The sequence below is a fragment of the Anoplophora glabripennis genome, unplaced genomic scaffold (assembly GCF_000390285.2).
Source record: "Anoplophora glabripennis isolate ALB-LARVAE unplaced genomic scaffold, Agla_2.0 scaffold126, whole genome shotgun sequence".
Taxonomy (NCBI): domain Eukaryota; kingdom Metazoa; phylum Arthropoda; class Insecta; order Coleoptera; family Cerambycidae; genus Anoplophora; species Anoplophora glabripennis.
The window spans coordinates 1,029,554-1,054,716 of record NW_019416477.1 but is presented as its reverse complement, the minus strand read 5'-3'; the positions used below and the strand labels follow the sequence as shown (position 1 = coordinate 1,054,716).

The 25,163-nt window shown below is 31.9% G+C and overlaps 1 protein-coding gene across 1 annotated transcript in view; it reads right to left on the bottom strand.

The window, feature by feature from the left end:
* LOC108906185 (laminin subunit alpha-2) overlaps nucleotides 1-25,163 on the bottom strand; it is a 110,667-nt gene that overhangs the window by 5,874 nt on the left and 79,630 nt on the right. Inside the window, exons 2-14 of the mRNA XM_018709390.2 lie at nucleotides 9,803-9,906; nucleotides 9,109-9,292; nucleotides 5,483-5,586; nucleotides 4,852-5,035; nucleotides 4,603-4,742; nucleotides 3,518-3,745; nucleotides 3,275-3,454; nucleotides 2,867-3,165; nucleotides 2,567-2,816; nucleotides 1,677-1,842; nucleotides 1,394-1,624; nucleotides 387-1,338; nucleotides 15-256 (exon numbers count right to left, since the gene is read on the bottom strand). Of these exons, the coding sequence (XP_018564906.1) occupies nucleotides 15-256; nucleotides 387-1,338; nucleotides 1,394-1,624; nucleotides 1,677-1,842; nucleotides 2,567-2,816; nucleotides 2,867-3,165; nucleotides 3,275-3,454; nucleotides 3,518-3,745; nucleotides 4,603-4,742; nucleotides 4,852-5,035; nucleotides 5,483-5,586; nucleotides 9,109-9,292; nucleotides 9,803-9,906 (3,264 nt within the window). The remainder of the gene's footprint in view (nucleotides 1-14; nucleotides 257-386; nucleotides 1,339-1,393; nucleotides 1,625-1,676; nucleotides 1,843-2,566; nucleotides 2,817-2,866; nucleotides 3,166-3,274; nucleotides 3,455-3,517; nucleotides 3,746-4,602; nucleotides 4,743-4,851; nucleotides 5,036-5,482; nucleotides 5,587-9,108; nucleotides 9,293-9,802; nucleotides 9,907-25,163) is intronic.

Genomic DNA, 25,163 nt, shown 5'->3' with positions numbered 1-25,163 from the left:
AGTTTTGGCCTTACTCTTTGAAATGTTTTTTAGATTATTAATTCTCTGTTTTATTTTCTCTGAGTATGTCAGTGCTAAGTTTGCTTTGTCTAGTACATTTTCTGAGTTTGCAGGATATATGAGTTTGGTAGCGTCTTCTAATAATTTCCTGGATAATTCAATATCTCTTTTTGCCTCTTCTATTCCATGTAGTAGTGTTTCGTATGATCCACTAGCATTAATTTTTTTCCATTCGTCTTTAGTGAAATTGAACAAACTGGAAAGCGTATTACAAATTTAAAAACATCACATATATTACTAGAAATAAATCATCACTTGTAAGTAGTAAGTAAGAAATTTAATATGGTACTGTGTTAAAGTTGTGCTGTTTCAATTTTATTTGTTACCTTTGGTAAGAATTGATCTTTTTTTCCAGTTCTCGAACATGATCTATAGCTTTAAAAAATAGTTCGTTGGTTTTAGGCGAATTTTCCATTTGTCGTCGAACACGATTTTCAAGTTGTTTAAATTCCATAAAATTGGTAATATTTTTTAAGTCATTATATACAACTTCTAATTGTAGAATTAAATCATCTGTAGCATTTATTTTAGACATTATTTCCCTTACACTATCTTCAACTCCTCGACTATTATTTTTGAGTGTTTCCAATTTCTCCTTGAATTTTACAATTCTGTCTGCATTATCGAGGTTCTTTTTTTCAGCTTTATTAACAAGTTTTTCAACATCTGCGGTAATATCTGAAAGATCATCTAGTTTATTATTTAAGTCTTCGAGTAGCTGTTTTGGCATATTTGACGGGGGTTTATAAATATCGTTTATTTTTTGTGTTACATTTTTGCAATAGTTAACTGCCTCTTGATCTTCTTGATTGTTAAACTTTTTTGAAATCGCATTAATTTGTTTCAAAATTTCTTTAGCCTTTTTTAGCGAGTTCTTAACGTTAGTTGATTTTGGTCCAGAATTATCCAAGGTTTCAATAATATTAATTAATTTTTTATTTAATTTTTGAATTTCGTCTACTAATGAATTGGATGAATTTTGTAGTTTATCCGTATTAATAATGTTTGTTTTGGCTTCATCATTTTTTTGTTTCAGTCTTTCTTGCATAGCATTTATTTTTTCTTTCAGCTGGTCCAATTTCGAGTTTTGTAATAGATTATCTGTCTGTTCTTTCTTTCTCTTAAATTTCTCTGATAACATGTTGTGTTTGTCTATGGTGTTGGTCAATAACTTCCACGGTGGTTTTACATCACTTTTGAATAAGTTGAAAGTATCATCAACAGCTAAAGTAAGATTATCAATTTCGGAAAAAAGTAATTTCACACATTCATCACATGCTGAAATTATGGAAAATAGAAATAATATAAAATTATTAATTACCCAGTGACTTACGAGAACAAACTCCATTTTTAATATATTCTCTTTCATTAACACATTCATTGCATTTTTCACCTTTAAATCCTTCTTTACATTGACATATTCCAAATTCATTGCAACTTTCTCCCTTCCCGTCAACTACTCCAAATGGATTGCAACCACAAGGTTCACATATTAAAGATTTGGGAGAAACGTCTTTGTCAAAATAGCCATCATCACATTGATCACAAAATTGTCCCATGTAACCTTAAATAGAAATTATTTGGGATACTTACTCTAATATATGAATTGAAGTTACCTTTCTTGCAGTTACATTTAAAACTCTTCTCTATTGGTGAACAACTTTCTGCATTATTTTGACTAGCAGTAGGGCATAGACAGGGTGAGCAGTTTCCACTGACATCTTTATAATAACCTGTGTCACATAATTCACAGTGGTTGCCAGATGTACTGTGAGTACAGTTCTTCAATAACAGAAAAAGCATACAGATGGAAATGGTATCAAGAATGCATTTACTTGTATATGTGAAAGTATGTACCATAATATTTAGCGACACCGGGTTCTATGATTAGGTAAATTTTAATTTGGAGTCATGGAGTAACTGTCAAAGTCTGCTTGGCCTGTTTAATTAATTTGTGTTTGATACATGATTTAGTTGCGTTTTAAAGTACGCTTTGATATAATGAAAGTTCTATGAAGAATTTCTAATAAAGATTTTTGCAAGAGTATTAAAGCAAGATGGTATTTTACATTATATCCCAAAATTTTTAAAACGGCTTAGGCGAAACAGGCTCTGTTTTTCCATAAAGAAATCGTGGATGACCTAAAATAATATTGGTGCAACAAGAAGAAAAAATATTAACTCGCATAGCAGAAAGTCCACTAATAAGTATGTGCCGATTGTTTTCGCCTGTAATGTCAAATCTTGAATTCATAAAATTCTAAGAAAAGAAAACCTGTTTCTTTTTCATTTCATCCCTGTATAACAGTTATTACTAATTAATCCACCAGCTAGAGTACAGTTTTGACAATTAATTATTCAAGGAAATATTGTTTAACTGAAAAAATTTTACTTAGTTCAATATTATGGTACATTCATATACTTGCAAATAAATGCATTTTAGAATCGTTATTATTTTCTGTTTATTGGTGAATTCAATGACAACAGTTTGTCTTGAGATACTTACTTTGCAAAAGCCAGTATTTGGATCACAGCTCTGTGACCTACTATTGCACTCACACAGTTTGGCTTTTCCAACGACTATGTCAATCCACTTATCCTTGGTATCATTTGAAAAATATCTGAAATATCCCACATTAGGATCTTGACAAGACAAGCCCGTGTATTCCTTAGGACACTCACATCTTTCTATGGAATGAGCAGGCGGATATGTAGGTAGATTTGGTTTTGCTTTATCCAACAGGACTTCATTTATTCTAAAATATTTTAATGAATAGTTACTGAGATTAAATTGAATACAATTTACCTGTTATTGGCTTCGACTAGAAAGGAAGTGACGTTTTGTAAAACAACCATAAAGCAAGATCTGGTTAACTTAGATTGGCAACTGTTTGGAAATTGTGGATTTCTAAACTCTATATTCCAATTGCTTTCAACTAATTGAAGCTCATTACTTGATGAACTTGATTGCAAACCAACTCCATTGCCTTCTAATTTTACAGTGAAATAGCCCTGCCCCTGATCTACAGTTAAATAACCCCCGTAAGAGGTTGTCAAGTCGCCCATGAATTTATTAGGTAGTTTCCAATAATCGTTATTAATAGCCTACAATAACTAATACAATAAGTATTCTATCTTCAATAGATACTTTTGTTAAAAATAAAACCTTGACATTTGTAAGCCCTTATCGAAACTAACAATATTTGTTTCTTACCTGTCTTTTACTTTTGTTGTTTATTTTATTTACTCGTATTTTATCCCAGTTCAACTGAGCATCTACACATCTTTTACTTCTACCAAAACAGAAACATTGTGTACAACCTTTGAGGTTTTCTTTAGTTAAGCTAAAAGTTTTAAGCTTGCAGGCGTCACATTTGGTCCCTTGAACATTTTCCTGCAAACCAACATTTCAGTTAACTATAATATGATTAATTAAAAAGTTGTTTAAAAATATTACTTTGCACCTGCAAGTTCCATTGTCGTTGCATTTGCAGTTACTATCTTGACAGTCTTCTTTGTTGGTGCCCAGCAGGTTGCAGTTACATTTTTTGCAGTTTGGGTATCCGTAATAACCAAAACTGCATTTCTCGCATTTTTCACCTTCATACCCAGTTTTACAATCGCATTTTCCATTAACTGTGTTGCAGTGTGAACTTAAACTTCCATTTTGCGAACATTGGCACAACTAATAAAAAACAATAAGATTTATTCATAGGCCATTTAGTACTGTGGCGGGTCTGTAGTGTTTTTGTAATACACCTTTTCCAGATGTATTTCAGAAACGGTCAATTGTATTTCAGAAAGCATCATTTGAACTTCAGCCTAGTAAATTTTATGGTTCTCTAGTTTTATTTGGGCGATACTTATATTATTATTATATTATACGATAATCTGTACAATTTTTTTTAACTGTGGAAAAAAAAACAAATTAGTTAGCATCACCCGAGTAACATTGGGAAACTAGAAATTCTATTTATATCAAAAAAATTCAAAAACTATGTTAAAATTTTTTTTACAAAATCTAAAAAGTTGAACTGGTATTTCACATGACATTGACTGAGAATTAGTTGGATTTTTTTCTTAAAAAAAACCATAATTCCTTGCAGTTGACCATGACGGATTTTAAAGCTTATAATAACACAAAAACAGAAAATTGTGTCCAAAGACTTAAATGACTTCATCGGAACCTCATGCAAATTTACAACAAGTCACTTCAAATTTTATTCATGATAATGACGGCATCAAAAACTTTAAAAAAAATAATGTAAATATTAAATTTCTTTGTAATATTGTATAATTTCACTTTCTGAAATACTTTTGTCTAATTCTGAAATATATTTGCTTTCTGAAATGCGTTTGGAAAAATGTAATAATAATTCTTATAAGATCTTATTTCTGTACTTGGCAATTGCAATATTAAATTTGAACACACTGTAGATATCTCGAAAGTGTAGCATTTACAAATATCTATATGTTTAAATCCAAATGCCTTTTTGGAAAATTACAAAGCAACAATTTTTAACAACTGATGAGATAGCTTACCTTACAGCCGGTACCAGGTACGTACCCCCAAGCGCCTTGTGCACACTGTCGGCAATTGTCTCCTGCTGTTAATGAAGGGCAAACACACTTTCCGTTTTGGGGATCACATATATGACCGGGTTTGTCACATGGGTCGCATTCTGTAAATTCAGCAAGATGTTTTCACAAATACATCCCATGCAGTATAATTACCTTTATTTATTAAAAAAAATAAGTTTATCATAGGATAAATAACTTAACTCAATTTACCTTTACATCCTTTTTCTATTGTTCCATAATGATGAGGCTTGCAAGCGTTACAAGTGGCACCTGTAACTCCTTCTTTACAGTGGCATCTTCCACTTGTTTTGTCACAAAAGGTATTTGGTACTGACCCGTATTTGTTACATTCACATTTGACACAGTCTTTGTTTCGGTTCTTCCAATAACCGTCCTAAAAATCAGGTTTATTTCAGCTATAGTCTTGTTTGTCTTGTGTTATTGTTTTTCATTCGATCTATTATGAATGGAGTAAATATTAACTCCCATAATATAGTTCTCACAAATTTGTATAAAGAATTTTACAAATTTTGTATAATATTAATTAACACTAAGTATTAGAATTGAGATAAAATGTCAGATATTTTTTGAAAAATGTAAATTGTATTTCATTTTAGCTGAATAAAGGAATTATAATTATATTGACAAAAATTTATTAAATAGCAGTGATTGACACATGGAAACTGGAATTTTTTGATGAAAATTTAGTATAGACTGATTTTCACAGACAATAATTTTTGATTATAGTGATAAAATATTGACGGGCCTATCTCTAATAGTAAGGAAATATGGTTAAAAGAACATTTATTTCTCCCCTTTAGTATCTACTTTAAGTTCTTACCTTGCAGGTTGCGCAAGTTTTTCCATTATAATTAGGTCTACACAGGCAGTCGCCAGTACTGTTACATGTTTGAAATTGAGATCCATCTTGGTTACAATTACATGCTGAAAAAATTTGTAATTTAATTATTAAGTTTTGTAGTAAGAAATTATCTGTTGATAATTTAATTTCTTTAAATATGTTGTAAAGTTATCCTTGCGAACTTTACAACATATTTTTAAAAATGTGAAAGGAGATAGAGAATCGACTTTATAACCTGTTTATTTGGAATAAATCCTATAATAATATGAAAAATTGTCCTGTATGGGAAACAACTTCATCATCAATCACATCAAGATTGAAACAGTTTCAACATTCCTTGATTTCTTTCATTATTATTTTGGACCAATATACATATATACAATATACGTATGTATATGTGGATTCAAATATACAGGGTGTCCCGTAATTCATGCAACAAAATTTGGTCACAGATTCTTAAGACAAATTTAGGGGACCCGTATTTTTTATTTTTGCCAAGTGACCCTCTCTTTCGGAGTTACAGCTCCCTGAAGTCCGCCCTTAAGAATAATCTTTTTTTTATATCTCAGAACCCTGTTGTACGAGAATCACTAAATTTGGTACACAGGGGTTTTATGACATGTGCAATCTGATGGTGCTACGTTTTTTGGCGGGGAACCCCCTTAAGACAATTTCTCGTGGGCCCCCTTCTTTTTGGAGCCAAAAAAATTTGGTCGCATATTTCAATTTCTTAAAAATGATCAGTCCACTAAAAAGCCATTAAATTTAGAAACTTTTTGTCACTTTATACTTTCTTCGTAAAATGCAATTTTTTCGAAAAAAATGTCAAAATGTGATCCAATGCATATCGTGATTTGCCATTTTCCTCAAAAACATTGCATTTTTCGAAACAAGTGACAAAAAAATTTCTAAATTCAATGGCTTTCTAGCTAACTAATAATTTAAAAAAAAGTCAAATTTGCAACCAAATTTTTCTGGTTCCAAAGACAAGGGGCCCCACGAAGAAGTGTCTTAAGGGGGTTTCTCGCCAAAAAGCGTAGCACTGTGAGATTCCACATGTCATAAAACCCCTGTGTACCAAATTTAGTGGTTCTCGTACAACATGGTTTTGAGATATAAAAAAGACTTCTTAGGGGTAGATTTTAGGGGGCTGTAACTCCGAAAGAGGGGGCCAGTTGGCAAAAAGAAAAAATACGGGTCCCCTAAATTTGTCTAAAGAATCTATGACCGAATTTTGTTGCATGAATTTCGGGATACCCTGTAACTTTTTTTGTATATAATAGGCTTCTAGTTATACTTCTTGAACCGATTATGATAATACGTCGTCTTTAAAATTTTGAACAGTCTTTTGAGCATTCTCTTTTTACAAATTAATAAAGTCTGTATAAAAAATATTATACATCATAAATTGATATTTGAGGTAATGGAGTTTTAAAGGATGCTAACTGGAACCAGAATTTAATAAGAAAATATCTAAAATTATTTTCCGAAAAATTGCATCTAAAAATTCGCAGAAGGTCTGGATTACACACTGGATCATCGTAATTGATTTAAGTATATCTAGAAAGACACAAATTATAAAAAAATAGATGGGTGTCTTGGTCCAAATGGAATGCCAAATAGGAATTTTTGTACAAACATTTTTTTCAACCATTTCCGGGATAGGGTGTTCTAATATTTTATGTATATGAAAGTACCACAGATTCTTGGGGGTTTCTCTTTTTCCCTCGTTCATTTTTGATTTTACATGAGGTTATTTCTGCTGCTATGACTAACCATCGACCGACACCAGGGAGAATGAGCAACATCAACTTCGAAATTTTAACTACTCTACTTGCTTAAAATTGCTTAGATGAGAGACCAACTGTTTCACATTCTTTCCGAGGGACGGTATCTTTTTCTATACTAATCTTGACCAAATTTCTTATATGATTCACAACTTATCCAAAAAAATTTGGGGATAGATGCGGCATGAGAAATGGAGTCGATATCTTAAAAAAATTTTTGTAAAATCCATATGGTTTCAGAGAAAAAAATTACTGAAGTTGTAGTACATTCAACCATTACATAGCTGGACAACTGTAGTCTCTAGCGTCATTCGCAATAAACGTGGAGAGCCACGTGGCCTCAGCAACTCCGAATACTGTAATCCGATTTTACAATCGTCGTTGCATTAGTGTTTACCTGTTATCTGGTGTTTACGATAGTTTTTTTTAGTAGTTAGTGTCAAAAATGGCTTGCATGTTGATGATATCGTTTTAATTCATGGTGAAGCAAGAGAACATAATGTATTATGGTGAAGCATTTGTGTTATGGTGAAGTAAGACAACATTTGTGTTAGTTCGTAGAAACTGAGTAAGACGGACCCAAATGTGTTTACACGTCCATGGATAAAATTTGGAACAGTTGTTGTAACATTAGGTAGGTCCTTATGTAAAATTATTTTATTATTTAAAACCACAAATCAATTTTATTAATTAATAATAACAATAACGGCGAAAGCAGTTGAATTTTGCTTGAATTTGATATAAAATAGGTGCTATAAAATTCTATTTATTTCTTTTCTTGCGAAAGTTTTTGTCTGTTTTATTACACTTTGCCGTCATGTCGGTCGCATGTGCGAGGTCAGGTTTTACAGTGGACCAGTTTCGAGTGCCGTGCAGAAGTGTATTTTTAAATAATTTTCTACCCTTTTTGATTTTTTCTTTACAAATTGTATTTGTAAGAGTCTCCTGTACATTTAAAATTTTTGGTTTTGGATAAGTTCTGAATCGCCCTGTCTAGAATATGTCTATGAGTAGATACACCGACATACAATCGTCCATAAGGTAGACGAGCATCGCGAGCCTTCTTTCGAAGGTCACTCAATCAAGCACTAACCGCAACAACAACGTTGTTTGACTTTTCATACTGGACCGGCTGACATTAGCGATCGTCACTAGTGACTACTTTGGGCACATTATTTATACACTTTTTTAATGAACCGAATTTGGCGCAGTATAATTTCTCGTCGAATTAATTCAATTTAACGCTCGTCTAATAAGAATAGTCACAGAAATTCAAATTTGTTAGGCACTATTTACACAATAGGAGATATCTGATGCCTGTGCAATATTTTTTTTTACTGAATTATTTGTTTCTACTGAACATTGTAGTAATTTCCAATAATTTTCATGAAACAACATCCAGTTAGAGGATTGTAAACTAGGTACACACAAAGTATTTTATTTTTATTATCAAACAGATCAAATTTTGGATGATAATTAGATTAGATTTGTACTGAAATTCCGATTAATTACTTGAAAATTGTCAGAAATACAAGAAAATGACATGAACTTGTAAGGTTAGGTACTTGCAAAAAAATATGAGTATATTTGCTTGGGGGAGGGACTATTTTTTTCGTTTCTGTAAATGCAATTACGGTTACTGTGCTAACAAACGATTTTTGTACACAGATACTAGCAATTTTCATTTAAACTGGATAGATATAACTTTAGTCAAATCGTTTTGTTTTGTCCCAAGAATCTGTTATAGTTTCATAGCATATGGAATGTTGGGACATCACATATTCATTCTCAAATTAGAAAATTTAAATATAAACTTACCTATGCATCCCTCTTTAGTTATCCCGTAGTATAGCGACTTGCAACTGTCACAAGCGGCACCTGTAACTCCTTCTTTGCAGTGGCACCTTCCAGTTGTTTTGTCACAAAAGCTATTTGGTATTGACCCGTATTTGTTACAATTACAGTAGACACAGTCTTTGTTTCGATTTTTCCAGTAGCCGTCCTGAAAATTGATTAATGTAATTCTAAGTACATCTTTTCCAGACGTATTTCAGAAAGCATAATTTGAATTTTAGATTGATTAATCATATCTATTTAAGAATAACCCATCAGTTTTTATTCAGAAAATCTAAACTGCGTTTCAGTTGTCATTTATATTTGGGGCTATGTAATGTTATTTTAGAAAAAATTAAATGTATTTAAAAGATACCACACAAATACTTCATAAAAAACATAACCCATAGGTATTAGGATTTAAAAATCATACCAACGAATTTAAAATTAATCTTATTGTTCCATTATGGGCTCACATGATACAGTTATCAACTGTAGGACATTAATAATAATAATTAACTGTCCGATATGTGTAGATTCCATGTTTTTAAATACTGCTGAACATTTTTCTGAAATTTTGAAATGACAAATTCTGAACTTTAACATTTTCTGAAGTACAATTGACATTTTGTACATGCTCTGATCCGAATTCTATTTATTTCTAGGTTTTAGTCCTTACTTTGCATCTGTCGCAAATTTTTCCGATGTAATTGGGTTTGCAAAGGCAAGTGCCAGTATTGTCGCATGTTTGAGATTTGGATCCAGCTTCGTTGCAGTTGCAAGCTGAAACAAATAATCAGTTGGTTTTATTATGAAGGAAAAAAAATAGAAAAGAAAAAAAAATAAATGCCTTAAAAAGGAATTTGTATAGAATTCATGTTTCATTGTTGTGATATTTTTTGGGGGCTAATTTGTGTAAAGCACAGAAGGAAATAAATGAAAAACTCGTAAATAAGGACCGTTTCTTAAAAGTTTTACAATTAATCACATTACTTAATTTATCTACGAAAAAAATTGTGTAAAATTGCCAAGTAGATTGTATTTTGATATAAAGATTTAGTGAACTGTATGACGTGAGGTTGCTTGACTGATATTTTTTAGTTTAACTGGACTATTATTCCGATTTGCACAAGGTGTTATAAAAAACGAAATCAAGACATTACTATAAGTTCGTTAATGAAAATAGTGGTACTTACACTATTTTTCATTTCCGCATCCCTTTTTTAAGATACAGGGTTTAGTAATGAAAAAAATATATATAATTTTGACTAATATAACATCATTGTATTTTAAGTCGTTCAAAGTAAAATTTGCACAGACTCTAATCTTATGCCGATATATTTCTTGCGTAATGTTGATGAGACAAATCGAATCGTGAACGAAGGAAACGGGAATGCTTTACCTACTGATCTCCCCTATGTTTTTTGGTGTACGTCTATGGTAGATACATACATATACAATGCTTTTTTATATCGATCAATTTCGTAACTAATTATAAACATGTCCTTGAATCGTATCGGTTCGGATATGTTTTTTCTAAGTGTAACAGCTAAAATAGCACAAAATCCGTGGTGTCAGTTTGACAATTGTGAAAACGAATTAAATTTTTAAACATTCTTTCACTCTCAATTAAAGTGGCAGATATACCAATTGAACATTTAATTTAAATTATTTATTAATTTGTATCAATTTAAATCATTAATTTTTAACTATGTGATGAGTTTTAATTTTAATATACCTTTTTTACTGTTTCTAGTTGCTTAATTTTACCAATTCTAATTGTGAATTTGCCAAATAACATTTAATTTTTGTTAGTCCTTTAAAATTTGTATTTTACTCTCATATAACCAAAGAAGTTGATATATTTCGTAACGATACAATAACGAAAAAGAAAATCAACAATTCATTGATTTGAAATAATTTAAGTCGTATATAGGAAAAACTTGAATCGCTACTACAACCTCCTTTCCTCTGTTTGTGTATCGATTATTTTAACCAAAGTCAAAGCTACACAAAAAGTATGTCGATTTTTATTTTGACACCCTATCTTGAAAAGGAAGTGCCTAAACAAAAAATGGCACAAGGAGAACCCCGTTATTTTTGTTTAATTAATTTTATGTGGTTAATGGCTTGTCCTATTTTTTAAATTCTATATAGAGAACAACGTCCTAAAAAAAATTACATCTTTAAAATACTTCATTATGGTTATCTGATGAATTTATTTATTAAAACGTTTTTATGTTATAAACCCACAGGAAAAAAAAACTTGAAAATGTGAAAATTCGTACAATTTATAGCACAAATGGGTATAGTCGAGAATTGGGTGAAAATTCTACATTTATATTGTGATTATTGTTAAATAATTGTGAAATTGTAGATTTTCTCAAATTTTCAAACAATACTTATTGTAAGTTTTACACAATTTCTACAGGTCATATATAATTTTCTTTTTATTGCAATTTATATTTTTTTTTATATTGCAATTTACACTTTTTCTGTTACGACATTTGAATGCCATAAAATCAGAATATGCAGTCTGAAAAATAATCGAGTGTCAACATAAAAAGATATGGCTTGAATTTTTTTTTTTTGGAAAAAAAACTGCATTTTTTTTGTATTATTTTATTAAATTTAATTAGTTTTTATTTAATTTTATTTTTAATTAAATTAAAATTAATTTAATTAAAATTCCAGATTTGCCGAAAATTAATTAATACTATTTTTAAAACAAAACTTTTTTTTCTAATTTTTATGTCTCTTGCAGAACTTTGATTTAGAGCGTAATTTACGAGATATTGCAAATTTTTGCATATGAGGGATATTATTATTTTATTTTTAGTTTATTTGGATATTCTCACGGCTATGACAATGTAAGGGAAATAATTTAGTTTAGGATATTAGAACATTATGATTAATTTTATTACCCACTAGCTGAACCGACAGACGTTGTCCTGTCCAAATTTATCCCATAGAAAAAAGCAGTTTTTCCCGAATTTTCCAATTTTCCGGGCAACTTTTCCAATTTTTCTTTCCCTATAAACCTTATTCGGACTACTACGAACATTAAAAAAAAATTGCCAAATCGGTCCAGCCGTTCTCAAATGATGCGCTTACAAATGAACAATATTTAATTTTTATTTATATAGATAATCAACAGAATATCTGTCATTTCAGGAAGTGACAAAACATCCTTTCACCAATTCTCCTAAATACTTCAAGAATAATAGGTTTTAGACATCTTTATTAATTATTATTTTGGCAAGCAGTCGTCTTCTCATTTTTGTTTTCAAAGGCTGTTTAGAAAAATCTAGTAACTAGGTAATTGTTAACAAGTAAATTAATGAAATTCAAAACAGCGCCAGCGTCCCATTTCTAATTTGGCTGTTGGAACTTATGGAGGAACATTGCCTAAGAAAAATTGACGGATAGGTCATCACATATCCAAAGAAGGTACAATATCGCGTAAATTAAACTAAATCACAACTTTGAAAGAGATAGAAATTAGGAAAAGAAATGTTTTACTTAACAGTATTTCTCAACCAGAAAAAAATTTCTTTCTTTTTTCTCCGGTTCCACTTCGATTGTTTCAACCAAAATTGCTCAAAAGGTGTGTTAGAACAAAGGAGTTATTAAAAAATCGTTTTTAAAAACTTAATTATGAACCTTGTATCTCGAAAATGGAGCGCTGAAATTAAAAATTGAGTAATAGTCGTACAACGAATCTGTGGTTCAATTGTTTTTCTGATTAAATATTCTAATTCCGCGGACTTTTTACATATGTCTACATTTTGTTCAATTTTGCTATCTCAATAGTAATACAGAGAGCGGACAATTAGTGTCTTTAACCTTGAACATAGATATGTCATTCATAAACCTATTTTTTTAGATACATTATCCATGACGCAGTGGCGTGTCGGGTATGCATCGGGAATTTAAGTGATAATTCACGAAAATTCCACGGTACATATATTTTTAGGCTTTATAAAATATTTAGAAAGTCAGAAACTGTATAACTACATATTTATTAAATAAAGACCAGTTAAAAATAGCGTCGTTCTTTTAATTGGAAATTAGGAGTTAATGTAACGAACATTCTCAGGCGACGCACATGATAGAATAGTCCAATCCACGCTCCATTCATAACAGGGCTGCAGTTTGAATTCTGACCAATAGGAATTTGATAAACGCAACCGATGTCGACGGATGGACTAGAGATGAGCGCGAGTGTCATTTCATTTCTTTAGAACTAAATTAACTTAATTATTTTCTCATTGTTTTATCAGTTCACATGATTTACGGATTTCAAATAAAGGATAAAAATCTTCGCGAGGACAATACGATATATTTGTTATACATAGTAATTATATTTTGCATAGTTTACATACAATATATTTTTGAACGCGTACGCATCTTTACCCGAATTTGACCTAATCTTCGGGTTAAAGACACACATTGTCCGCCCTCTAGACTAATGAAGTAAATCACAATAAAAAGAGAATTATATATTACCCAGCACTTCCCTCTATTTTTACTACGGTTGTGTGAATTTTGATGACAATGTTTTCTGCGTGTAGCCTTGGTTTGTGGATCAAAGATATAACAAGTCTCCAGGTCCGGACGATTTGTTACAGTGTGTTCCGATAAAAATCATGAATGGGGGGTTTTCATAAGGGCCGACCGAACTGAAAGCTTCTCTTCATATGCGCATCCCTGCCACGTTACGGATATCACGCGACTCGATCGGTATGGTGCCAACTGAATTACAGATTCATGGTAAGGTTTCTCCTGGCACGCCCCCGAAACGATCTTCACTTGTTTCAGGTATGCGCCGCTTATCCTCATTAACCGGCATTAACCTTATGGGTCCGATATAATTCGATGGAATCGTGATTGCTTGTCGAATCTGATCCGTATTGCCAGTCATTCCGTCCGCGTGTTTAAAATACACTTAAAGCTAGCCATACACCGAGGGGTTTGCTGTGTTGTCATAGTCGGACTGCCTAGGCTCTCACAATCAGTGAAGTTGAGCTTCTTGAAGATCTTGGGTTCGAAGAAGTACATCCGCTTTCTTGATTGTTTTGACTTCAGCTTCTACTCATATCAGTTAAATTACCCAAAAAAATTCGATCTTTCTAGTTGCGTTTTATTTAAATAATATCAGGTACTTATACATTTAAGCAGAAAAACAGAGTTAGCCTAATTCTAACAGCGTTTCTGACTAGACTGGATTGACCGACTGAATGATTGTGACTAAATTTAATATAGAGAATATTATAAAAATGTAATACATTTCTTTTGATAGTTTTTGGTGTGAAAATATGATTTACGGGCAACGCTTCGTAACTTTCGCAACTTCGAAAAGAATCATTGCCAGCACTTTCCTGTACATTATCACTTATAAGGAAGGTCAGGGCCGGAACGTCCTCTATATCTATATAGCTCTATATAACTTCTCTGACCCGCTATCGCGGAGGGCTTGGTACGTCAAGGGCCTAGAGCCTAGAGGTTTACAATTTCCGGAAAAGTTATACGGAGTAAAAATGGGAAAATAAGGAAAATTAGGAAAAATTTAATTTTTATTACAATCTAAGATATAAAGATTTCTAGCCACATTGTTTGCTAATGTAAATATTATTATACAGGGTGTTTCTGAAAAGGGCGATAGAGGACAAATGAGCAACTTTTATTAAACAACTGATTGTCTAAATGCTTCTGTTTTCGAGAAAATTAATTACGAAAATTAACCATAAATGTAAGCCGACCCTGTGCATATTGTGCACGTGCACAGCCAGAATGCTTTGGACTTGCTACATCCGTGAAGCGCTTTGCTAATTGGCTGACGTTCCATGTGACTTCCACAATCAAGCAAATCTAAGTGTAGGTCCGTATGTTTTGTGTTCTTTAGTTGTGTGTTGCAGTATTACTTAGCTGGTGCTAGTACCTATATAAAATGTTTTCTGATCACGAATTGGCAGATATGGTGTTAATATACGGAGAATGTACACGGAGTACAATTTAAATGAGGTTTGTCCTTGTATCCTTTGTCCTTTGTGTGTCTTTTGTATGCGGTCCAGTACCGTAACAGACGACAATCTAACAGAACAGTGCAAAAGGCAGGTTACGGGATACCGGGAATGTTCACCTGACATATAAAGGTCGTAGACAGGAGAGGCCGCAACATGTTTTCGACAACGAAGAAAACATCGTAAACCTCGTTGAGGAAGATTAGAGGCACAGTACTCGTCAGGCTGGTCGAAAAGTGGGTGTATCAAAAAGTACCGTGTGGCGTATACTGCGGGAACTATTATAACATAGACAAAGGGTTCAGGCATTATATTCCATTTATTATAGCTTTTTTTCGGGAAAAAATACTATTAGAAGTTTCTCTGTGGAATATAGTTGATTTCATCTTAATGTTAATGTAAGACATGAAAATATAGTCCTTAATGTATACTCTCTCCAAATTTCGGCTCTTAATATTAATAATTAACGTCATAGCGATTAAATATAAAAATATATCTCAGTTTCTTTCTAATCAACTTAGAACAACCATTTTTTTTTAAATTCGAGGAAAAATAGTACTAATTAAACTATAGAGGTTACTATTTCATTGTATAATAATTACCTATCTTAACAATTTAATAAATACCTATTAACATTTTTAAACAAACTAAATTTCAAAAATTAAATTCTCAGTAAATGCATATGTCAGTACAACTATTTAGGTACAAAAGCAACTAATGATCGAAACTCTACAACGCCTGTCAGGTTGGGAAAATGAATTGAAAACGGCATCTTCTTAGATAACAAATTCCGCCAACGCCAAACTAATGAATCTTTCGGGCTGAAATTTTTACCACTTATTAAGGGTGCAAAGAGCTTAAAAAATTCTGAATTACAAGTGTCTGCCATGAAAATTGCATTAATTATTAGCAATTAAAAAAAACGGCAATTTTCGACCATTTTTGAGCTCTCGCGCATAAACAAATTATCGGAATTTAATCATCGGACTTGTCTCATTTTAATAGTTTATTTAATACCTATATTTTTTGTATAAACCTTTTTTCGCTATAGATAACAGTTTTATAATGCGAGTCAAAAAACCACTTTTCCATAACTTTGACCATTGTTTAAATAAAGTTTCTCAACTAATCTCGAGTTGATTTTTTGATATTTTGTTTATAACATGTTTCCGAATAATATTCCGCAGAGAAACTTCTAATAGTATTTTTTTCCCGAAAGAGGCTGTTTCATGTCTATAATGACTGGACTATTAAATAATAATGATTTTCAGCCCCGTGTGGAATTTTGCCATCAAATACCGCAAGATCTGGATTTTACAAGCAAGGTGCTTTTTACGGATGAATGTTGTTTTACTTGAGATGCCATACTAAATTTTTACATCATTCACTATTAATGTGATGCAAACCCTTACGTTGTACAGAGATCTCGGTTGCAGCAACGGTTTTCAGTGAATGTGTGGTGTGGTGTTTTTGGTGACAGATTACTCGGTCCGACAGTGGTACCAGCTCGTTTAAATGGTGCTGCTTATTTAGAGTTTTTAACAAATGCCTTACGGAATTTGTGAATTTTGACATACGAACGCCTATTGTCGATATAGCAGATCTTTAACAACGTCGTTTAGAAGCATGTTTATTAGCACATGGAAATAACTTTGAACAATTTTTGTAGACCATATCGTCTATTGGTAAGTAGGTAATTCGTTTATTCGTTTAATTTTTGTGTTACTTTTAAGCGCGATTTGAATAAATTTCAGCATTTTCGAACACAAAATTTAAACCAAAACCACCACCAGTTTTTTCTCACTGCGGCGGGCGGCAACGATGATACAGTTGGCTGCCGCAACAGGTACGCCTTTAAATTTGCTTAAACCTTCATGTGAAATTTTTTTTTTTCAATTTAAAGCGTAATATTTTACTTGCTCATTTTCGTGCCCCCTATCACCCTTTTCAAGAAACGCTCTTATTTCAGGAACACCTTGCATATTTAATAAAAGTTACCTTTAGAAATACTTAATAATATAATATAAAAAATAAACTTATCTACAAAGTAACCCAGTATGTGGAATAGTTAATTTTATAGAACGTTTTCTATTAACGATTAAGTACAAAAAAAACAAATCAAAGTAAATAAATGCAACTCAAAATGCCGGTGCTTGCTAGCACATCATTCTTGACTAATTCAGCAGTGTGTTGTGTGAACCTGGCTTTTGTGCAGTTAATAAAAAGCGATGATATCCGTTTTAATCCGTATTTATGGAACAAAGATAACACAGGCACAAAAAAAATGTCAAGACCCAGAGGGTAGACCCCCCACCCCTCCGTTTTTGGGGTCACTGAGACTGAATATGATCATAAAAAAAATAACTAGCCATTTCCCCTTTACCACCTCCATACACCTTCTGGGAGTTGAAATGTCAATTCTCATACAAAGTCGAGTAGGGTGAGTATTCCTATGTTTTCTGGGCCACTAAGAGCGAAGAAGACTACCAAAAATGAATAAGACCCCCTCGTTACCCCTAGCGTCACTTTACCACTCGCATACACCCCTTTATGGGTGTTGAAGTGTCCATTTTCATACAAAGTCGAGTGGGTTGTGTATGCTTACGTCAACCTCGTCAACTCTTACCACCCACATTCATGCCCTTATGAGGGTTGGAATGGCAATTTTCATACAAAGTCAAGTGGGGTGTGATTCAGGGTAACTTTTGAAACGATTCCCCTCGTCTCTCATAGTTCAGGGTAGTTTTTCAACTGTAAATCCCCTCGCCTCTCACAAATCAGGGTGCTTTTTCAACCGTCACGATTGTTCAGCGGGTGAACCTTCTTATTTCTCACGAACCGGTAGGTTTTCACACGAACACCCATTGGAAAGTTGAAAAAGTACTCCGATTTCGGGAAGACTTACGGTTGAAAAAGTACCCTGAACTATGAGAGACGAGGGGACTCGTCTCAAAAGTTAACCCGAATCACACCCCTCTTGACTTTGTATGAAAATTGCCATTCCGACGCTCATAATGGCGTGTATGTGGGTGACAAAGGGTGCTGAGGGTTGACGAGGGGGTTGCATTAATTTTCGTAGTCTTCTTGTTTTCAGCAGCCTAGAAATCGTAGGGATATACAACTTACTCGATTTTGTATGATAATTGACACTTCAACCCCCATAAAGGGGTGTATGGGGGTGGTAAAGTGACGTAAGGTAAGGGGTAACGAGGGGGTCTTATTCATTTTTAGTAGTTTTCTTCGTTATTAGTGGCCCAGAAAACATAGGAATACTCACCCTACTCGACGTTGTATGAGAATTGACATTTCAACTCCCAGAAGGGGGTGTATGGGGGTGGTAACGGGGAAATGGCTAGTTAAAATATTTGTTATGGTCATATTTGGTTTCAGCGCCCCAAAAACCGATGGGTAAGGGGGTCTACCCTCTGGGTCTTGACATTTTTTTTGTGTGCTTATGTAATATAATACTTATATAAAAATCAAGTAATACGAGAAAATCAAAAGACAATAAGTAAATGGGGAAAGGAAGTCTCACAGATTTCCTAAATTTAGCACAGCACAGCTTTCTGTGTGCGGCTAGCTTTACACCGCGCTTACCGAATAAATGGAATTTAATCGAAGGGATCGATCAAAGGCATTTCGGCGTTTTAGTTCTATGTGGATCGGATCTCCGGTAATTATACCTCCGAATTAACGTTTCGTGTAAGATTTACCAATTTAATTAAATTGCGTCGTCGACGATAAAAACAATTTTTTCTCGTGGAAAATTATTAGATTATATTAGGTTCAAGTTATTTTATGTCATATTTTCGCTTTACTTTAAAGCCACTTCAAATTAATTCCAAACATTTTTTTAAAATTCTCATAAAATAATGTATACCTACTCTAGAAATATTTAGTTTAATTAATGATCATATGTAATGAAAAATATATCCAAATAGTACCTACTAATGAAAAACACATAATTATCTACGTGATATATTGAAATAATAAAATAATCTTAAAAATGTTCAAAATTATTATCTCCCATTCCTGCTTCTAATAGCCATGACATCATTTTCGATTGACGAATACAACCAATAGATTTTTGAGTGTTAATTGGTATTAAATTATACAGGTTATTGTAAAAAGTTGAGCTGTGAATCACAGATTGAGTAAAAGTTATGGGACTTCCTAATACCGTATTTCATGTAGGCATTTTTTTTTTTTAATTCAAAATACAAGGTGTCAAAATTACTGTGTTGTTTAAACTTTACCTTTTGCCTACAAATCTTTTATTCCACAACTTAATTCCTTCACGCCTATGGTTCAGTGATATCGTGTTTTAGATCAAATCTGTTTCCATTTCATTTATTTTTTTTTCATTAATGACAAATTCTTTAAAATATGGTGTATTTTCAAATACTGACTTTAATTTTTTGGAAAGGTTTTAGTCAAATATTCTAAATATTCTAATTATTCTCCTAATTATAATAATTTAATATTAAGATAAGACATCTTTGTCGCCTAGCTTAGAGAATTTTAAACAATAAGTGGATTAATATCAATAAAAGTGACCTTTGATCTAAAAAACCATAAATGTGCGCAGGATAAAGTTGAGGCGATTAATGTGTATTTCCTGGTGCTCGCTTCAATTTTTTTTAACAAAATTACAAAAAAATGTATAAGGTAAAAGATCTGTGCAAAGATTCATATTACCGTCTTAGAAAATAATGCAGTTATTAATAAGAATCTCTCTTCACTTGTAATGTTGAGACTATATCTTGAAAAAGAAGCAACTGAGAAGTAGCGTAAGAAAAGTCCTATTATTTTCACCCAAAGAATCTGTGGGTCACGGCTTGCAAGCTTCTGTATATACAATGCAAGACTTTTTGTCAAGACGAAAACTTTAAAGTATAGTGTGTACAGGCTGGTCCATTTTCGATGGGAATTCAGGGTATTTCAGAAACTACTAAAGATGTGATAAATCTGACACCACGTTCTCGAGCTCGATTTTCATGGCAAACTCGACTGTCAGATCAGAAATTTGCTATCTTCATTTGTTTCTGAGTTACAGGGCGTTTCTCGTTATTGTGACACTTTTTAACATGTCTGTATCTCAGCTGTTAAATAAGTTAGAGTTAAAGTGAAAACTGCTCAAGACTAATTCTTTGGCGTAGAATTGAATGCCGGTATTAGATTTTTAGTAGATCTTAAGATTTCGGAGTTATGACCCAAAGTTATATTTTTTTAAATGGAAATCGTAGCTGACCATGGCCTAAAAAAATAGAGATTTTTTTCCGCTTTTCAGCAATATATCACATGCTATAGTTATTTTTACAAACACGGGAGATACGGGGTGTTTTATATATAAATTATATTTTTTTTTCCTTTTTAATATGACCGGCTATGAAAATACAGATAAAACTATAATTCTTACTTTTACAAAAGTCATATCTGTTGTAAAAATATGACATTTATTTTAAATGCACAACATATACTTGTGTGATAATATAATACTAACGAAATTTTAGGACATAGGTGGATAGGAACAAACGGACCGTTCAGATGGCCAGCTAGGTTACCTGATTTGAGTCCGTTGGACTTTTTCCTTTGAGGTTTTCTAAAAGACATTATATTTAAAATTCCTTTTAATAATATTTCAAATACCTATACATTTAATGAATGCTACCCGAAGCGTTGCCAGAAGATGCGTGAAATGTGTGACAGTTGAGGGACGGCAATTTGAACATTTAGCTATCATTTTTGAAAGTTTTTATTGATGTAGGTACTTACTATTGTTTAATTTACGTTTAATATTGTAACTTCAGTTGAAGTGGAATAAAAATTTGAAAACTCTGTCTTTTCTTATCTGTAATATATATTTTAAATAAACGTCATATTTTTACAACAGATATGAGTTTTGTAAAAGTAAGAATTATAGTTTTGTATGTATTTTCATAGCCAGCCATATTAAAATGTAAAAAAGGATCGAATTTATATATAAAACACCCCGTATCTTCTGTGTTTGGAAAAATAACTATAGCATGTGGTATATTGCTGAAAAGCAAAAAAAAATCTCCATTTTTTTAGGTCATAACCAGCTACGATTTCCATTTAAAAAATTATAACTTTGGGTCATAACTCCGGAATCTTAAGACCTACTAAAAATCTAATACCGGCATTCAATTCTACGCCAAAGAATTAGTCTTGAGCAGTTTTCACTTTAACTGTAACTTATTTAACAGCTGAGATACAGACATGTTCAAAAGTGTCACAATAACGAGAAACGCCCTGTAACTCAGAAACAAATGAAGATAGCACATTTCTGATTTGACATTCGAGTTTGCCATGAAAATCGAGCTTGAGAACTTGGTGTCAGATTTATCATATCATTAGTAGTTTCTGAGATTCCCTGAAATCCCATCGAAAATGGACCAGCCTGTACAATGTGACAATCTGTCCAGATTAATATGAAATATTATTTCTTCCTATTCAATTCTAACATTTGTCTCTTCAACTAAATTGTATTCCTATTATTAAGTCTTTTTACTTTAAAGGTATTAGGCTAATTCAAATATTAAAAAAAGGTTCTCGTTAAATGAAGTTATTAATTCCTTTTTAAAAAGGGGTTATTTAAAAAGACAATCCTTCAAAAGACATTTTTCATTTCTTATAAAGGTTAATTTTTTATTTATTTTTATTAATTATTTCAAAGAATTTTAATGATATTGACAGGAAATTTGATGGTTGTATTTTATTTAGAAATATTGACAGCAAACCTTACTAGATAATGTATCAGTAGAAATTAAAAATACTCAACTTACAATAAAATATGTTTTACTTTTTCCCTCAAAAAACGGACCATCCCACGAAAAAAATTAAGAGACCAATTTCATTCAGAATTGATGGCGAATTTCTAAAAAAATATCAAAATGGGGAAACGTCAGTAGCGTACCATTTTTTTTTTTATTAAAAGAGATTGTGGCATACTCGTACGAACGCCACTGGGCCAAATAGAAATATTCGGATCGCCCCAAAAAATGCACATTTATTCTTCCGAAGCGTCTCTCAAATTTCGAGTCAATATCTTTAAAACTCTGAAATAATTAATAAAAATAAATAAAAAATTTAAATTTAAACACTCGGAAACGAAGCATATTTCTACCTACGTTTATATGAACTTTTTTTCACAAAATAACTTCGGCAATAAGTCCCTAAAATATTTCGCACTTATTTACAAACACCCTGTAAAAGTAAAATAATTTTACTTCTGTTTTGCATTCCGAATTCTATTCTTACCATTTTTTGTTATCTTGTACCAGATCCTTCTTGTCAGTTTTCAAATTTTTTAAAATCCCCCTGTAGTAGCAACTTTGGTAGCTGTAATTTCTACTGAGGTACATATATTTAGTTGAGCAAATGCAAAAAAAATTTACATTCCCTATTCGCAAAGAAATTACGCTTTATGTAAGGTATTTAATAGCACGATTTTTCAGCAACATCCCAATTTCGAAATTTTAATATTGTGAGGGTGTTCCTTTAAAGATACATCCTGCATATCTAAACGCAGACAATGACATGGACTGAAAACATAAAGGTACGTGTACCATACTTTATATTAACTCCATATATGCCATTATATTGCCGGTCAGGGATCCACTGCCGTGATAATTTATGGCATAGGAGATTGGTTTTGCATATTAAACTACAACTAGAAATGTTTTACAGATGCCGCAGGCGTCCGTCGGTTCCTTAGTTAAAGGTGAATGTTTGTTCGATAAACACTTTGTTATACATTACGCTTGCTTATCTTTCGACTAACAAAAGAAGCGGCAATTATTAAATAATCATCTCATCAGAACGAGGGTACAATTCTCGAGCTCTATTATTGCGGGTATTATTCCGTTCAAAGAGCGTTGTTTCTCTTTCCCTTTGCTTCTGGGTTTGTGTGGCTTTGAGGCACTGCAATTAGACTCATTTCGCAAGAGTTTACTCAAACGGGTAGTAATTAAATACTTTGCAGCTAATTTTGAGTTGTAAACATTTGATATGTGACATTCTAAAGGTAAATAGGCTCTTATTACCTTAGGAAGAGATTTAAAGTAGCTGTGAATGTACGATTACATAAAAATATTTAATGTGTCTGTAATTTCTCTAGACAAATGTAATTTTATGAATATTTTTCCATTCAGAATAACTTGAATATTGCAGATTGTAGATATACACAATATCATAACTTTAGGAGTTTGTTTCTTGGATGATTTGTGACAAAAATGAATCCTAATAAACTAAAAATCTAAAGCTATTGATTTTCGAGGTACAGGGTATTGAAATTTAAAAAAGATTCACATTTACTCATTATTAAACTTGGACTAATAATATAACTAATTAAAGGCAAACATTTCGCTTGTTACTAAGAATATTAGAATTTTGGCACTGCTGAGTATTTTCGAAATCATGGTTTTATTTTCTTTCTTTCGCGTTTTTTATTTTGTTGTTTTGTTGTTTATTTATTCCTGAAGCTGCAATCCTTCTTGGACTTATGAACACGTGATGAATTGTAGCAAAGAATAGAGAGAAAAGAATTATAATCTCCTTGGAGAAAATCATGTCATGATAAGTTTCTCTATAAATAATAGTTTCATTAGAGCATGTGAAAGAAGGACTTAATTTTGAACAAGAAGGACTCGTTACTTAATGTTATTTTATTATTTAGTTTGATATTTTTTCCAGAAATAAAATTCTTTCTACAAAAACCATTATTCTGGCGTATTAATTTCTTGGCAAAAGTTGGCGGCAGCTTTAGTAGCACGTCAGGGGTTAAAACAACGATGCAACAAACAAATAAATGGCTTAATTTATTAAAAAAGTTCAATAAAAATAAGCTCAAATATGTCCTAAACGGCTGCTTCTATTAAAAAACGCCAAGAAACTTTTTTTTACTTCATTTAACGTAACGGTACCTGAATGTAACACTATTTTTACAAAAAACTGCCAGTGGCGTATTTTTTTCTTGGGAAAATGGGGCGGCACCTTCAGTAGTACGCTACTGGTTAAAGTCACGAGGTTAATGTTACATTCAATAAGAGGTCTAATTAAGTGAATACGCTGTAGTAAATTCAATCAATTCCGTCAGCGCATTATGAAGGTATGGCAGAAAATATATATATTTTTTGTAAACTTTAACACGTATCTCGAATACCGTGTCCCTCAGGAAAAATGTTTATAGAGTAAACTCTAGTTAAGAATTAAGAACATAATTTTAAGCAAGTAGTAATGGCTAAATATAATAATTAATTGCTTAACTTAATTGTGAAATGAATACTTGTCAAAATAAATTGTCTTTATTGCGATGAAAATGATGAAAGACGACATATTCCTTTACTTCCCTTTCCTTTCTTCCCTTCTATATTTTTTTGAAAGGAATGATAGGTATATTTTAGCTAAAATATCGGCTGTAACATGTGCTGTTTTTAAATTGTTTAACAAATATTACAGCATATTTTAAAAACGTACTCCAATATCAAATTTGTATATAATATGGCTCTTGCCAAATAACCAATTCATGCAAAGAACGATTATCGAGTCCCACGATGTAAGTATCAAGGTAAATTAATGCATTAGAAAGGTTTTCTAATAAGAACATATTAATCTGTCAATAATGATGTAATTGAACATGCTTTATCATGCGGCAAACTCAGTTTCTCAAAGGCACTATACGTTTTATAAATTCAGCCAAGATATTTAGCGGCATATAAATCAACCATGTAATTTTATCAATTTGCACCACATTACATTTTTGTTTTTCAATTTTGTTTTCGACAATTAGTTAGGTAGGTGTTTATTTTCAGGATATTTTAATATGATCCATTTATTTCAGTTCTATAAATTACAATAATCGTGAGTAGGTTGTTTTGCAATAATTTTTTTCACAAAAATGAGAAAATATGTTATAAATAATAATAATAATAATAATAATAATAATAATAATAATAATAATAATAATAATAATAATAATTTTGCATTACATACATA